The 17276-nt window shown below is 46.5% G+C and overlaps 1 protein-coding gene and 1 non-coding gene across 2 annotated transcripts; both read left to right on the forward strand.

Moving 5' to 3' along the window:
* Positions 1 to 340: 340 nt before the first annotated feature.
* Positions 341 to 449, forward strand: trnal-caa (transfer RNA leucine (anticodon CAA)). The gene is made up of 2 exons: positions 341 to 378; positions 404 to 449. It is a non-coding gene; the product is annotated as a tRNA-Leu (tRNA).
* A 10662-nt stretch (positions 450 to 11111) lies between these two features.
* Positions 11112 to 12982, forward strand: olig2 (oligodendrocyte lineage transcription factor 2). The gene is made up of 2 exons (XM_077580447.1): positions 11112 to 11237; positions 12043 to 12982. The coding sequence occupies exon 2, from the start codon at positions 12062 to 12064 to the stop codon at positions 12848 to 12850; it is 789 nt and encodes a 262-aa protein (XP_077436573.1). The 5' UTR covers positions 11112 to 11237; positions 12043 to 12061; the 3' UTR covers positions 12851 to 12982.
* Positions 12983 to 17276: the final 4294 nt, after the last annotated feature.

A 17276-nucleotide genomic window follows, 5' to 3' on the forward strand; every position in this document is an offset into this window, starting at 1 on the left:
CGGATATGTTTGCAATGGACTTCTTTTTTTTCCCACTCATTCACACAAACACGCTCTCCCGGCGGGGAAGCAATGAAAGTGAATTGAGACGACGTAAGGTTGACGACGTCATTAAGAGGCGACTGTCGGAGTCGTCGTTGGAAAGTGGGAAGTAAAAATGTTGAGTTTTTAAATGTATAAGGGCGTATGTTTCTGATGTGTTTTCGTCCACTTTATTACCCGACGCATTTCACTCCTCGCTTTAATTTGACAGAGCAGAACAGAAAGATCGTCTTCATGTCGTTACGTTCTTGCTGCATTGTGATTAACAATACGAAAAGAGTGAGCTCTAGTGTCAGTTGTCAGGATGGCCGAGCGGTCTAAGGCGCCAGACTCAAGGTTGAAACCTTCTCGCCAACGGGAATTCTGGTCTCCGAATGGAGGCGTGGGTTCGAATCCCACTTCTGACAAGACCTTTTTTTTTTTTTTTGCGTGCTTTTCAATATGTCAACTCATTCGGAAGATACGACGAAGGTCGTATTCGATTCGTTTCGAGATCATTACTTTGAAGTCTGCTTGTTTTAACGGTTGAACTTGTTCAAATAAAAAACATAGCATGGATTGTGTTGCTATGTCATTTAAATTGCGTCAAATACGTCATAAGTAGTATTTGGATCATGTTGCTGTGTTTGCGGATATTTAACGATCATATCGTTCCAATATTATTGGAAAGCAACAATAAACACGATACAGGATTACAAATAATAATGTGGTCAAATATATTCTCGCTGAAACCTGCTTTCGTCTTTAGTTTGTTTTCTAAGCCAATAACTTCATGGCAGTCAGCAGTGATTGGATGGAAATAATAAAGAACATTTATATCATGGTAAATATAATGCAGTCCTGTTTACGAGCTAATTATGAGCACGTCTGCCCCCCAGTGCAGAGGACTGGGGGTCTTGGGCCTTCCTGGCTGGAGTTTTGCCTGGCTTTTCTCCGGGTTCGCCGCTTTGCCTCCCACATTCCGAAGACTGCATTGAACACTCCAAATTGTCCATAGGTGCGATTGTGAATGTGGATGGTTGTTGGTCTCCTTGTGCCCTGCGATTGGCTGGCAACCAGTTGAGGGTTTACCCCGCCTACTGCCCCAAGCCAGCTGGGATAGGCTCCAGCGACCCTTGTGAGGAAGGAATTATTGTATCGTTTTTTTTCTGTCACACACACGCACACGCACGCACGCACGCACACACACACACACACGCACACGGATCGTTGGCGTCCACTAGATGTCAGTTTAGGAAAAGGAAACAACAGCACGCGTATGGGGAGAGATTTGTCCCTAAATTATTCACACAAATACATTTGTGTTTTTCACATCCATACACAATTTCGCGATTTTCACATGTCTTCTTCTTTTTTATTTTGTGTGTGCATTTTCTATTCACTTATGCTTGCGAGTTGTCGAATTGTTATGCTTGCGAGTTGTCGAATTGTAGATCGTCGCGCATGCGCATTTATTTTTGAGACCAACGTCACGCTGTCTGGAGATACAGTATTCACAAACACAAGTTCCTCCTCCGTCCACGGGGAGGCAGTGTTGCTGTCTCTATTGAATGTGAACGGGCCGTTTCTCTTTTAAAATTGACAAACGGAAAACGAGCCGTTATCGCATCCTCCACATAATAATGTGTTTATATTACACAAGTCGGGAAACAAAATGCCACCTTAGTCAAGACCTAAATTGATGTGTGTGAATAATCTGGAGACAAATCTCTCCCCATACCACACGGAGCACATCATTAGGGACACTCGCTTATGTACAGCTGTCCCTAATCATATGTCCACTGAGACTTACGACTACTCTAGTTTATCATTGTTTTTTTATATTATTTTAATTAGGAGTGTTTTCAAATATTATTATCATCATAATTATTATTATTATCATCATCATCATTGTTACTATTAGTCTTATTAAAATGAAGCAAATGAGATGCAGTTAGCATTAGCATTGCTAACAGAAAAGTTACACATTTTTGTCTTGATGTGATTTTTGTTGTTTACATGCTAATTTGAGGACTGCCCCACCCCACCCTAAAACAGTTGTAATCCTCTGATTAGTATGCCAGGAGCAAATGTGCTTGTGTGTGTGGGGCGGGGCGGGGGCGGGGGGGGGCTGGGAAAGAGTAAGGTGGCTCTGCTAGTTGGGCCCTTGAAGGTCTCCTGACTTGTTGAGCAGGTAGTAGCAGGATTGACCCATAAGACCCCCTGAGCCCATTCTGACCCCCCCTCACACACACACACACACACACACACACACTCTCTCTCCTGACTACTGCCACATTGGAATGTTCCAAAAAGAGCTCGCCGGTCCAGACCCAACGTGTCACGTTCAAGTCCCGTCGCACAAAAGGGCCTGGATTGGGAAATGTGGTGAGGGGCCGGTGGCGGTGAGGGGGTCACTTGAGGGTCCGGCCCAGGCTGATTGAGGGGAATCACTTGACACACAAACAATTAGCACTCAACACACACGGAGATTAGCTATAGGCCGCGTTGCCTCCTTTAGCTTAGCGACCCCCCAATCGTGACATTGTCCACACAAAATGGCCGCACCCCAAAGTGTCTTTGAATTGAGCGATGGCGTGTAAAGCAGACGCGATTAGCGACTGGAAGGAAAGCAACGGTGACTTTGACACGTCAAAATGGCCGCCATCATTAGCACGATGCCAAGTTGCTTTCACAAAGTCGTTGGATGCGTCCTAAAGCGTCATCCATCCTCACCAAAATTCAGATGCACGACAGTTGCAGAGGTGGCAAATCCAGGTCCAGAAACCCCCCCCCCGCCGCGGAGTGGCTTTATCACTTCATGCTAGCTAGCTCAGGCAAACAAGCACCCAGGGAGCTAGCTAGGGAGCTAGCTAGTTAGCATGAGGGGCGAAAGCCAAACTGTGGCAGGGTTTTTACTAGTTTTTAGGGCCTGGATTTGCCACCTCTAAACAGTTTTTTCTCTTCCCAAACTACAAAAAAGAAAAAGAAAATATAACACACAGGCAGAAACAGAAACAAAAACATTGTAATTATGGTTATCAATGTATTTTTGCGGGCATCACAAGCTTCCATAGATTTGCCTCTCAAAGCGAGTTTACGAGGCTTGAAAATTGAAAAACTTTTTGCCAAGATTTGGACTTTGCCAGGCATCAAGTGCAACGCTGCGTTGCTCTTTCATCCAAACTGATTTCTTTCCGTCCCCCTCATGGAAGTGTGCAACCCACCGACTCCCCTTGTTAGCACCCTCCATTGCCCCCCCCCCTCCCTGGTCCTAGCTGTCAGCGCTACAACAATAGCGCAGCATTAGCATGCTAATGAGGCCGACAGGTGGCCAGTAGACGTCTCAATTAAAGAGCTCGTTAAACAGCAAAGTTAAGCAACAGCACTTTTTTTGTGTGTGTGTGCATTTCTCACGCAACAAATGAGCGCGCGTGAGTGACAGGTCGCAGGAAGTGAGACGGACGGACGCGGCTAACGAGCGCATTGAAATGCGGCCTTTCCTTGAGGGACGCCATTAAATGACCAAAAGGCCACAAGCGAGACCAGGACGCCACAAAACCAACACGACAAGTTTATTTCCTCCTGCCTGTCTTTCGTGTCCTCAAAATTGTTTTTGTAAGGACCCCCCCCCTCCCCCCCCCCATGTAAGGAGTCGCCAACAAAAGTACGCCCTAGATCGAGTGTCCAAATTGTCCCATGAAGAAAGGGCCCCAAGGATCCCGTAAGAGCGGCCCCCCGTACACGCTGGCCCCTATCACAGAGACAGCCATGTTGGGTGTGGCAAAGATGTTCATCAAGACGTTGCATTCCAGCACAAATTGACGAAGATTATTTTCCACATCCAATATGGCGGACACGCTGCTCTCCTTTGAGTCCACTCAATCCAGTTCCCACTCTGCTATATGCACTGATCTGAATATATGACTGGATAGCTGACAGGCCAAGACTTTTGAAGCTGCGAGGCGGCCATATTGCTCCTCCCAAGAAACGTTTCTTGGCATAGCATCCTATACATTTACAGTCTTGAAATTGGAGAACATTTGAGACAGTTGGTAGTAGAAACAGCATGGTTTTAAAATTGTTAAACATAAACAAGAGGACTTCAAACATTTTACAACTAGCCTTAAATACGTGTATATGCTTAATGAGGTTTGCTGGCAGAAACGTGTCTATTTTTTATGAAAGAATTATAAATTTAATTCAATGAAAGATGCCTGTACCAAATCTAATATTGGAGACTAAGGAAGTGAGCCATAAAAGAAAAAGGGGGTCTTCAAAGCAGCACATAACGTCTACTTGTACATTACTTGTTGTTGTTGTTGTTGTTGTTTTTCAGCCCCGCCACAAACCCCGCCCCCCCGGTCTTATACTAACTGCCTACGAGCTGTAAATGTCTCATCTGTGCGTAAACCGCATCGTTTATACAGTAGTCTGCTCGAGAGATGGGAGGAGCAAGATGGCCGCCTTGGCACTTCAATGGCTTGCACGGGCGTGTCTGGGCTGTTGGCGATCCAGTCATCGATTCTGATCAGCGCTTATATGCCTGCTGGACTGCATACTGCCCCCAGGTGGGCAAAAAAAACACAACAACAAAATGGTGAAAGATGATTTTGTGTTTGGACAACTTTTTTACTCAAAACAACTTTGTCGTCCTTGCTGTTTATTATGATTTCAACAACCGCTTATAATGTCTTCTCACGTGCATGTGAGTGTGTGTTTGTGTGTGTGTTCATTGTGTAGGACAATAAAGATGTAACACGGCATGCTAATCACTTTGTAGCCACCACCAGTTTAGTGCTAATCCGTGGGGCCGTGTTCTCTGGACTGTGAAAACGGGGGCGTGTGTGCGTGAGTGTGTGTGTGTGTGTGTGTGCGAGACATGCGTCACGTCGAGAGTTAATGGGGCGGGCGTCGGGCGTTGGACAAACGGGGTTATGTTACGCGGTCGCGCACAATCAGCGACGGCGGCACTGGACACACACACACAAAAAAATGTGTGTGAAAGATGGCTGCCCCACCCCACCCCACCCCACCCCTTATGAATATGCTAATCCTGGTTTAGCATAGCTCGTTAATTAATGAGCCACAATGGCCCGCTTCTTGGTCCTGGTCTCGGTGTTGTTGAGCTGGCATACTGACACCATTGCAGCATACTTTGAGTGTCATGAAGGCGGGCTGCGTTTAGCATTTAGCGCGTCTGTTAGCGTGGGCCGGGTATTAACCTACATAACGGCAAGTGCACAACAAAAGACAACAAAAGCTGTCGGCCATGACTCACCTCTCAGGGACAACATGTCGTCCTTATTTAGCTACTCGTTAGCCTCATGCTAATGAGTGGGAGTACAATAGCTACAATGTTGTTTCTGGCGTGTGACGGCTAGCGTCAACGTTGTGAGTGTGAACCTCTAAATGCTTTTGTTTTTTTTGTTTAACTCATTCCAATGCTTGGACTACTGACTGGTTATTTGTTTGAGTTTTGTCCACCAAACCTTAGCCTGATACTTGTTTAGCCTACGAGGTGGGCTAACGCTATCACTTGCTAAAAATGTCAAATCACTTAGCTAAGGCTTTGAACTAAATATGAATTTACCGGTAGATGACTTACTTTTTAAGCGGTTGGGAAATGCAAGAAGGAGCAAAATGTTGCCTTTGGTTGCACTTTGACCCCGCATCAACCTCGGGGTGAAAAGGACACTGTGTGACCTCACGCTCCACAATAGCGATGTTAGCATAAAAGAACAGTTAGCAATTGCAACAAATGAAAGGTAGAAAGGCAGAAACTAAGCAGATCCATGTAGCAGGATTAGCATTAGCATTAGCTGGGCTAACATAGCTTAGTCTAATTTTAGCGGAGTCGTCACTTTAGCGTAACTCTTGTGGTTGTCGTTAATCTCATTTGAGCATTTTAGCTTGGAATAGTTAGTGAAATGTTGTGCTAATTGTTGTTGCTAATTTAGCTGATTTGCTATTGTTTTAAGCAATGGCTAATTAGTGTTTGTGTAATCAGTGTGAATGTGAGCTAAATGAGGCTTTTAGTTGTAAGTAATGGCATTTAGCGTTAGCATGGTGGTGTCATTTTTTTTTTTTTAGCTTAATTGGCGCTCTACGTTTCGTTTGTTCGTTTAATGTTGGTAAGCGAGATACGAGTTAGCAGTGATTTAGCATTAGCGTGTGCTTTGTCATTTGTTGCTTGTGTTATGTGACGGTCGGATTTGGACTTTTCATTGATCGTGAACAGAAATGCAGCTCGTGTTTGCTTGTGTGCTTTCAGCGTGTGTAAAGTCAACATGCTAGTGGAGCTAATTAGTGTTTCTGAAATGGCAGTGCGCTCATTAGGACCAACGGAACCCCCTCGAGTCGCCCACCTCATTATAGGAGGCCACACTGCCAAGCCCGCCTTATTAGCACCTGCGTGCTAAAGCGCACGCTAACATTTGGAATGCATTCACTCAATGAAGTTCTTCCTTTTCATTTGTTAATAAACAAACTTAGTTGCAAGGCAATGAAAAAGAACAAAAACGTGCAGTTTCTGTCCAACAGGTGTAAATGCTAACTTCCTTAGCATGAATTCTTCATTATATATTTGATTGACAAGCACACAAAAATCATTCAAATGTCATTTGAAACGGGCAATAATAACAAATACTTTCCACGAGCGTATGTTTTTGTATTTTGGATTGATTTTTCATGACAAGATTAAAGCATTTTCTTTTATTTATGAATAACTTCATTTCTTTGGTTAATAGCATTTTTTTTTTACTTATTTGGAGCAATTTGTGTATTTATGTTTTGCATCGCTTTTTAGGGTCATTTCATTTTTTTCATTCGTATCACTTAATTTGTAACATTTTCTCATTTGTTAAAAGGTTAGCATTTGATTATGTATTAAAAAAAAAGCAGTATAGCATTTGTATTTAAAACATTGGAATTTCATTTCATGCTTATTAATTTGTTCACGATATTTTCTTCGATTGGTTAACCCTGAAGCGTACAAGTTGCTTTTGTGAGTCGTCATGAATCAATGACTGACCTTCTTCACCTCCACAGAGGGCCAAAATATTAGGAACAGCTGCGATGTCGCTAATCAAGTGACCAAGCCAGCAAGTGTGAGCAGTGGACGTTTAATTAGGACCAACAAGTGTCCAACGCCTTTCGTTTTGTGTGCGTGTCCACTTCAGAGTGCTCAAGACTTGGAGGACCCCCCCCCCCCCCCCCCTCAACCCCCACCAGAAGACAAGTCAGGTCCTCGAGTCAATAGTCCGCCAGGCAACAGAGGTGAGGAATGGCAGGCCTCCAAATCATGGCCTGTTTTGTTTTTTTGTTTTTTACAGTGGCAAACGGTTGATGAGGGGGGGGGGGGGGGGGTTGATGGGTGTCCTGGTAGGTGGTCATCGCTGACCCGCGCTCACCCCGCATCCTGTCGCTTTTCTCCGCCGCCTTGTCGCCGAGACCTCCCAGCTAATTAGCCCCCCAGGAGGCGCTAAACGCGTCCGTGTGACTCTGGCGTCGGCCGAGACGCCATTCAGGACGCCCCCCCCAAGCCACCGCCCCTCTACATTTCATCACCGCCTCCCGGTTTTGTCCCACTGTCTCCGTCCATCAATCTTGCCATTAGGCCCCCGTATTACGGAAACCGGCGGGACCGCCCCTTTACAGACCCCCACCCCCCCCACCCCACACGGTCTCATTAACCCCACCTGTTGCTGGCCAGCGATGCCGGCCCCGCCTCCTGAGCAAGGTGGGGGGGGGGGCAGCACTTTGGGTGGTATGTTTCGTGTGTGTGGGGGGGGCACAAAGCCCCCTGTGTTCAGGCGGGCCCACTGGAGCTTGTTTTACAACAGGGGAGGGGCCGCCCTCAATGGGCCAATGATGTGAACCGCCCCCCGACCCCTTTCACGCTCACAAACACCCCCTCCAACCCCCCAACAATAACCCCATGAACCCCCCCAAGACACCCGCCCGCCAAAGAAAAAAAAAAGTTCTCATCAGCTCACAAGGCAGAACTGATATCAGAACTGATATCATATCGGACAACAGATTCAAGACAGGGTTAAGGTTTGTAATTGGGCTCAGGGTTTGTCAAATGGACTTCAAACCCTAACGTTACCCAGCAAATGAGTTTGAAATCAGCCAGTTTGAAACCTTAAGCCTGTCCTGAAACCCTCATTTGACAAGCTCACCAAAATCTCAAATCCTAAATCTGGCTTGAAACCCTTCCATGAGATCCTCGGGTTCGGTTTTTCCCAGGTGAGACGGATTTAGGATTTGAAGTTATGGTCGGGATGTGAAATTTGGCCTGGTTTCAAATCAGTACTCAGAAGTGTCCAAATGAATCAATTAATTGGCAACTAATCAATTCTGTAATTCAGGGCCAACTTTTTGAAGAACTTGCAAAACATCTGCTTTTACTTTGGAAATTGATCGGAAGTGAAGCGGCAACTCGGCGCTTTCAAAATGCTCTCGTGTGATTTTGCATAATTGCTGTTTATCAACAAATAATCATTTGTTAAACAAAATGGCACTTTAATGCTAATTTAAATCAATCAATCAAATGATTGAATAAATCAATCGATCGAATGACAGAATGAATCGATCGGATCGAATCAATCGATCGGATCGAATCAATCAATCAATCGATCGAATGAATCAATCAAATTCACTCAATATAAATTTGCAAAAAAAAATTCTAATCAAAAGAGTCTTTCGAGATTTGAAATGTCAAATAAAAGCAGCCTTTTTTTAAATGACATATTTGACTTTAAATGTATTATCACATGACGTACAACATTTACTTCAACTTTTATTTTGAAAGCACATTTGTGTGTGTGTTGTGTGAGTGTGCCGTTGGACCTTGTGTCGTCGTGTGCGCGCTGCGTGTCCACAACTTGTTAAGGAAAGTGTGAAACGGGATTAGCGCGCTAACACGCCAGCCTGAGCTAGCGAGGCTAGCCGTTGTTAGTTGGGGGGGGTCTTTCAGGCCTTGAATAGCCGTGCGAATATATTCATCCCCATGCGGCTTTGTCGAACCCCCCCAACCCCCGCCGCCTCGCCCCCGTGACCCTGCAGGATCAGAGAGCAGCTTGTCGAAACATTTGTAACATTTGGCGAAAGCAAATCTCTGCTTGTTGAATTGAGCTGAGGAGCGAAGACGAACAAAGTGCCCCCCCCCCAACTCTAGTCCCCCCCCGCCCTGATCTCCTCTGGCTCTCCCACACAGTGGCACAAATCCCCTTTTTCAGCGGTGGGCGGCGGGAGGGAAGAATGGGCCGAGCCGGGCCGGCGCCATTCAATTTGTCAGGCCGTGTAAAGAGCTCGTCAGTGGCACGGGAAGCCGTCCGAGCCCTGACACTTAATTAGCTCCTAATAGTCGCCGGCCGCATAAAAGCCCCGCCCCCTTCCCGGCCCCAGCGCTCAAAGAGCCGGCGTATCGTTTTAAGGAGCGCCGGCCAGCCCACAAAATACGGCCGGAGCCGCAACAGAAGGCAACGAAACGGCAACAAGGCTCGAGCGATTCGGTTTTGTCGGCGCTTGGAATCCGACCAGCTGCAACGTCATCGAACTCGCATCTCACAAACGAGAACGTTGGTGGAAGTCAGCAAAGAAAATTGGCAAGAAGCGCCCTTGGAATGCGCTTCTGCCGTCTTCAAACACAACCGCTCTCACATTCAAGGCCTTTTTGTTTGTTTTGAAAGCAAAACAGCAAAAGACGGTGGCCGCCATTTTGTGGCACGAATGCCTTCAACAACAACAAAAAAGGCCAAAAGTCATCAAATCCACATTTGGAGCATCAGCGGCACCAAAACCACAAAGACCGTCCCAAGTCCAAATGAAAGATTCGCAAGTGCCCGAATGTTGCGGGACGGCCGTCACGAGGACACAAGGCGTCCAACGCAAAGTTTTTTTTTTGCTTTCCATCTCCAGGATACGTCACAATTGTGGCCATCTTCCTCAGAGTTTGCTGGCATTCTCACCAGGACCAAGACAAAGATCACGACAAATCACTCGGCTCCCTAAAAACGCAAAAAGTCAGCAACGGAAAAGAAATCAAATAAAAAAAAAGAAGCTGGCAGGAATCGGACGTCCGCACACTCGGCAGCAAGCAAACATGCCACGACGTCTTCAGTTGACAGCAAGTGACAAAATGGCCGCTGACACTCGTGAGGTCACGTAGAACATACGATTGCCAAGAAATGTTTAAGCTTGACTTCCCCTTTAAATATGTGAGTTGCAACAATCCGGTGGAAATGATTTTCTTCATCATCATCATCATCATCATCATCTTGAATGCTGGTTCTACTCACAACAACAAGCAGAAGAGTTGATCCAATTGTCCGTTGTCAAGCCGCTTTCTGATGGATGCGGAAGAAGGTCTCATCTGTCCAACGTGCTTTCCACTCTTATGCTGTCTTGGCTGACCAGCCACAAGGGGGCGCGCTTCTGCCTAGTCCAGGTGACCGTGCGCCACCTGATGGCTTTAATTGCTTTCATGTGGGCCAGCGTGCAAAAAAAAGGGCAGATGGGTGGAGCTTACATCGGCTATCGAATCTTTAAGAGGCCTGAACTAACACCATCTTCATCATCGTCATCTTTAACTTTGCCTGTAAGGGTTTTTTCCCCCATCAGGAAATTCCCGGATGTCCTGCCGGACAATTTGGTTGGCGACCCGTTCGCCGTCGGCCGCGGCGTTGGCGGCTCGTCCTCCTCCACCCTCCATCTTTCTTTCTTTCTTTCTTCTCCTCATCATTATTAGCATCGCCATCATCTTGCATGCATGCAAACAAACAGATGGTGGGAGGGGCTTAGTTTATGAGCAAGTCGTCATTTACAAACATTTGAAATGGATTTATTGACGCACCTGCAGGCTTCAAAGCCAGGGTGCGAGTGTGTGCGAGTGTGTGCGAGTGTGTGCGAGTGTGTGTGTGCAATTTCACTTAACAATTTGCGGCCCCTCCCTCAAGGCAGTTGATTGCTAGCTTGAAAACGCACACACGCACGCACACAGAGTGACTGTTGTTTTCCCGGTGCCCCCCCCCCCGGCCCCCCCTCCATATAAAAGTCTCCAAGCCCCGGCAGGCGCGTCACTGTGCAGCTGGCGTGCACTTGGAAGGACGTCCACGTGCGGCGCACGTCCAACGTTGACCACGTCACGCCGATTCCAAGTCAACCTTTTGACCTTTTGGGCAACTTTCAAGTTCGGCAGCCAGCAAGTGACGGTAAGTTTCAACAATTTGACGATGCGGACGCGCGCTTTGGGAAACTTTCCTTTTCCTTTCTTTCTTGCTTTCTCGCACCTTTAAAGGCGCGTGAAAACAACAACAACTTGACTTGCAATTTGATTGATTTACAAGCAAACGTGTCAATTCCATTTTGACCACATGACGCCAGACGTGACACGACATCGAAAGCGTCCTTTTTCTTGTATTCAAACGTCCTCGTCGCCTTTTCGTAACGTGCAATCGTGCACACCGTCTTTCCGTTAATAGCTTGTGGTGACTTTCTGGTCTTTTCGGCCACAAATACAAAGGAAACGTGTAGTAAATATATATAAATATATATATATAATAAACTATATGCGCGCCAATTGAAACCTTGTTGTGAAGGAAATCTCATTTCAAGAATATGATGATGGATTGGCTTTTTTCTTAAATTTTCATTTAATGGGAAGGGAATCAACATTTAGTGTATTTGTTGATTTTGGACTTTCTAGCCAAATAAAAAGTCTTGTCATCTTGTTACGTAAATGGGCAAATGTGCATTGTGAATTTGTTTGCTGACTTGATTGACGAAATGAGAGAAAATGGTTTCAAAATGTGAAATTGCTGAACGGTCAAATGATAAGAAAAAGGAAGCGGGAAATCCAATATGATTTCCATGTTGGCTTCGCGCGCTTGACATTTCTTCCGCCATTTTATGTCCAAAGCGCTGCCGGGTTTTGACGTCCGCCACATTTCAACGACGTTTTGGTGGAGTTTTGTGAATTTCGTGAATTGTTGTGACGCGATGTCGTCTCTCTCGCAGGTGCAGGTGCGCGCGCACGATGGAGTCGGACGCGAGCCGCGTGTCGTCGCCGGAAGCGGTCGCCGCCGCCTTCCTGGCCGCGCCGCGCCGCTCCGCGCACGCGCACGCGCACGGCTTCCCGGGCGCCGTGTCGTCCACGCAGGGCGACTCGCCCACGGGGGGGCCGCCGCCGCCCCCCCGCCACCATCTGCGCCGCTACCCGGACGACGACGACGACGACGACGATGACGACGGCGGGGACGCGCTTTCGGCGGCGGCGCGCTTGGCCGCCTGCAAGAAGGCCGAGCGCAAGTTGCTGTCGGAGCACGAGCTGCAGTCCATCCGGCTGAAGATCAACAGCCGCGAGCGCAAGCGCATGCACGACCTGAACGTGGCCATGGACGGCCTGCGCGAGGTCATGCCCTACGCGCACGGACCCTCGGTGCGAAAACTCTCCAAGATCGCCACCTTGCTGCTGGCCAGGAATTACATCCTCATGCTCAGCTCGTCGCTGGACGAGATGAAGCGGCTGCTGGCTGACGTTTACGGCGGCGGCGGCGGCGGCGGCGGCGGGGGGGCGGGCGCGGCCCACCACGCCTCTTTGACGCACGCGCATCTGGCGGCGGGTGCGCACGGCGTGCACCACTCGCTGCTGCCGCCCCCTCCGCCGCCGCCGCCGCCGCCGCCCTCCGCCAGGGCCCCTCACGGACTCCTCAAGGGGCCCCCGCCCCCGCCCTTCCAGCACTGGGGGGTCGCCGCCGCCGGCATGCCGTGCCCGTGCAGCATGTGCGCGGTGCCGCGCCTGCACGCGGGGGACTCCAACAAGTGAACGCGCACGCGCACCAAAGTGCGCGGCCCTTTCCCCGCCGCGACACTTGTAAATAGGTGGGCAGCGCACGCGCATGCACGCGCGTGCGCTGTTCCTTTGTACATTTTTCTAAGGAATATTTATTGACGATTAAGTGTCATGTGACTCCACTCAAATAAAGTTTAAGAAATGACACGAAAAAATGACGTGCATTTTTTCCCCGTTTCCATTTGAGTATAAGATTTTTTTGGGGGTGTTTAAAAAAATGTCATTCTTTAAATGTCTTCTTATTTGAGTTGTAAAAATGGGGGAAAACGAAAATAGATCGAATGTCATCTTTTTGCCAATTTGACACACTTAACACATCATCTGAAATCATTTTCCATTTTCACGGCACGTATAAGAAAAAAAAATAAACAAAAAGGTATTTTTTTTGTTTTGTTTGAGTTTTATGAATATAAAGAATTCAAAGTCCTTGTTGTGAGTTTGGATGGCAACATTTTGCGCTCATTATTAATATTAATATTCTAATCCATCTGTGGATATTCAGATTTCAATTCTAAGATTTAACGACAAGTTAAAATGTTGCCGTCTTTTTCCGATTCGTTTCTCGTTTCTGCGGCGACCATTCAAAAATTATTCGAGACCCTTTTCAACGATGAGCAAACAAACAAAACGATCGATGATGATTTCCAGGTTGCAATTTAGCTGCACTCACAAAAATGACAAATAAAATAAACAGTTAAGCCAGTCACATTCTAAAAATGGATTGGTTAAAAAAATAAATAAAACAAGTACCAATCTAGTAGGTTAAGGTCATATTGGCTTGATTAATCAATAAATAGGTCAGACATTCACCATTCCGGGTGGTTACAGGCAAACCAATTTTATTGGTTCGTATCAATTTCATGTATTCTAAATGTATTTATTAATGATTACAAGTGTTATAATTGATTACAATATATAAATAATATAGTGTTTAAAAATGGGAATGTCGATGACTAGGCGTGGCCAGCTCCGTGGCCTAGTGGGAGAGTGCCGACCCTGACACTGGCCGGTTGTGGGTTCAAACCCGGGTCGCGTCACACCAAAGACAATAAAAATCTTTTTGCTTGACACTCAAATGCGGACAAAGAATTTCGGCCCACTTAGAAATGGCTTCTGTGACAATCAGTGGTACTTTTTGTCAGGATTCCCCCAAAAATCTCAGCCTCTAACACAGATTATGTCTTGATCACAATAAACAATTTGTATCGGTTGGCCCAATCGCCAAAATATATATTGAACTGTTAAGACATTGACAGTAACTAAAGTCGATTTCACATTTTCAGTAGTAAAGACTTACTGTAAAGATGTGGTTTTTAACTGCAAATCACAATTTTATAGTACACTACTCTCACTTTTTTTTTTTTAAATGCAGGCCAGACACTCATTTTAATCTGAAAAAATAAAATCCAATTGTATTTGTTTATAAAATGTGCAACATGCACAATTATTCAAAACAATCATTTACAGTCATTCGAATTCATTTAGCAGCATTCCAACATTTTGTGGACAATATGAATGATTTCTTTGCCCCGAAAACGGAACTTGTTGTGTCTCAGTAGCGCATTGCCGGCAAAGGCAAGCTGCAGCTCCTCCAATCGGCAATTTCTCCCATGATGTGCACAGACCGGCGGGTCACATGACAACATTCGTTGGAGGAAGACAAACGTTCGCGTTTGTTCCAATGAAGGAAGAAGATTTCATTGAATATGGAAAGGCAAATGTACAACTTGGCCCAGATCGTCAATCGCACAAGCAAATGAGAAGCTCATTTCAAACTGACGTCATCAACACAAGCATCCCTGAAACCCGAACAGAACAACAATCTAGCCTACAATTGCAACAAAGCCTTGCTAAGGTGAAAGCTCGCATCGCTACTCATGAGGCCTCCCCAGCACACAGCAGTGGCTCAATCTTTAAGGCGGTAAGTCCTATCGCTCGATGATGCGACCAGTCCTTTTGGTGAAAAGCAGCGTCGCGAGCGGGGGGGGGGGGGGGGGGGGGGGGGGGGCGCTTGAGCGCTTCCAACAATCGGCCCAGTCCACTGAAAAACGGGCCAGCAATTCAACCAGTTGTTTTCGGCCAAACGATTGGCAAAAGTCCAAACGTCTCCGCTGTGCCTCCCGTTTGCCCGCCGGTCAGTTGAGGCCCAGGCCCAAGCCCCGCCCCCTTTCCAGGTGAGGAAGCTGGCAAGTGCTTTGATTTTAGCGCTTTTCCGTTCCTGGCTAAGGCACGGATGACGACGCGCGCGCACAAAATATAAAAGAATAAAAAAGAAAAATATTCAAAGCTAAAAAAGTGAGTTTGAATGTAGTGCAGTTAATTTCTTGTTGTTTGCTTGTCCAGATTTCCCTTGAAAACTGGTTTCCAAAGTCTGATCAAGCTCTTTCACTTGATTCGGTCCAATTGGGTCACATTTAATTCGGCTCATTCGGTCCGATTGGGCTCATTTGGCGAGCTCGGGTGTCATTGGCTGCCATTTGGTGTCATTGGATCAATCAAGTGCTTCAAGCCCAGCGCGTGCCTCCCATTTGCAGGTCGGGTCCCGGGGGAGCTTTTTCCACTGCAGGGGAGGATCCAGAGCCGAACCCGCACGACCTTGGGCAGCAGGTCGAGCGCAAAGCAACACCTTGTTGGATTTGCACAATTTTGCATTTCTTGCGCAACCCGCTGAGCCGAGGCAGTGGCGGGAAAAAAAAGGAGTCCTAATAATTGGATTGCAGTGTTTCTTTATTTGTGTCTGCGTGCTGGTCTGACTGGTCTCGCATCCGTCCGGTTGTGTGTTCCAAGTACCCTTGAGCTGAACCCTGATTTGCTCCCGGTGGACCCGGCAGCAGCCGACCGCCGGCGTGCGAATCAACGGCTGAATGTCAGGCTTTGGAAAGCGCTTTGCTGTAGTTCAAAAACGCTCTTTTCAAAAAAGTCCATTTACCGATTTCAAAACGGATCCACGGTCAAAACAGTGTCTTTTTATCTCCAGCCATAAACAAGTTGCTGCTTATGTCTCGGCTTACAGGAAGTCATGGTTTACAAAATATTGTTGACAGAAATCCATTTTGCCAAAATTGAACCAAAAACCACAACCATAAAAGTTTCTATACAAATACATCAAATATTAGACAAAAAGATTTGTGTTGACAAGTTGGCAAAATGAAGCGAGCTCATCTTTGCTAAATTTAGCCGGTACCGCCGCCTCAGAGATCCTACTGAGAACAGGAGCAGTCACTCTCAAACGTCAATGCAGTCCTGTCAAAGCAAGCGCCCCCCCCCCCCCCCCCAAGTAGGGCCGAACATTCCAATATCCAACGTCAATAGTTATGTTATATATGATCAAAAACTATAGTAACTTACTAAATCACAATCAGTATATCTGAACAATTATGAAAACATAAAGTCAACGAAGAGTGCTAAAGAAATGGATTTGATCATCTGTCATATTCTCTAAACATAAAGACTAAATAAGGAGACACATTTTTGATGAAGAGCTCAAATGAACTGCAATCACATGTCGACGTCTTTGTGCCAGAAAGTGTTTATTAGCAGCAGAGAGAAAGAAAGTCACGCTTGCTCTAAAAATGCTTAGCATCCGTTTTGCACAAAATGGTGGCCAAGACGTCCAGAATTCAGGCCCAACAAGCGGGAAAATGCAGGCCACTCCAAGTTAGTCACTCGGGGTCTGGCTCGGTCCAGCAAAAGCACTTGAAATGCTGCTTTTGAAACTAAACAAACAGCGCCCCCTTTAGGCCAAGCGGGAAAAATCGCTGGTGGACGAAGACTCACTTACGTCTTACGCTTAGTCTGTTTTGAAAGTTTGTGTACGTCAGTATTGGAATGAGGACGACACTGCGAGTCGGTGAAAGCTGAATCTGAAATGAATCCTTTTCTGCAGTGGTTGGCACGACATCATGGCGACGTGACGACGTGACGACATCACCAACAAATGTTGGATCAAGAAAGGTTGTTCACAATTTCTTATCAAATGCCATTTTTCAAGCCCACCTACGTCGCTTCTCATATCAGTGTGTACTCGGCGTGAATGCTCGTTCTGGTATCGGCCTGAAAAAAGTGGTCTTGAACATCCCTCATCAAAATTGGAACCCATTCAGCACTTGAGCGCGTTTTGCTTAAAGATTGGACGGACGTGCACCAGGTTTGTCTCTTGGCCACTGGACGACAAATCACAGGATTCATAAAGTACTTGTGAACATACACCAGCAGGTGTCAGGAAATTCTTGGTAAAAATCCGGTGTCATGTGCCCTTCATGTCTAGTTACACAAAATGGAATAAAAATGAAAATCGATACATCAAATCTTTGTAAAAAAAAATCCAATGGCATCAGCGTGGACCCGATATTAATTGGCATGCGAGTTGGCAGGTGACTTTGTACAACAGGACACTTTT

The sequence above is a fragment of the Vanacampus margaritifer genome, chromosome 11 (genome assembly GCF_051991255.1).
Source record: "Vanacampus margaritifer isolate UIUO_Vmar chromosome 11, RoL_Vmar_1.0, whole genome shotgun sequence".
NCBI classification, from domain to species: Eukaryota; Metazoa; Chordata; class Actinopteri; order Syngnathiformes; family Syngnathidae; genus Vanacampus; species Vanacampus margaritifer.

Excerpts from the sequence above, each read along its gene's own strand:
- olig2 (XM_077580447.1), top strand. The coding sequence starts at position 12,062 with ATGGAGTCGGACGCGAGCCGCGTGTCGTCGCCGGAAGCGGTCGCCGCC.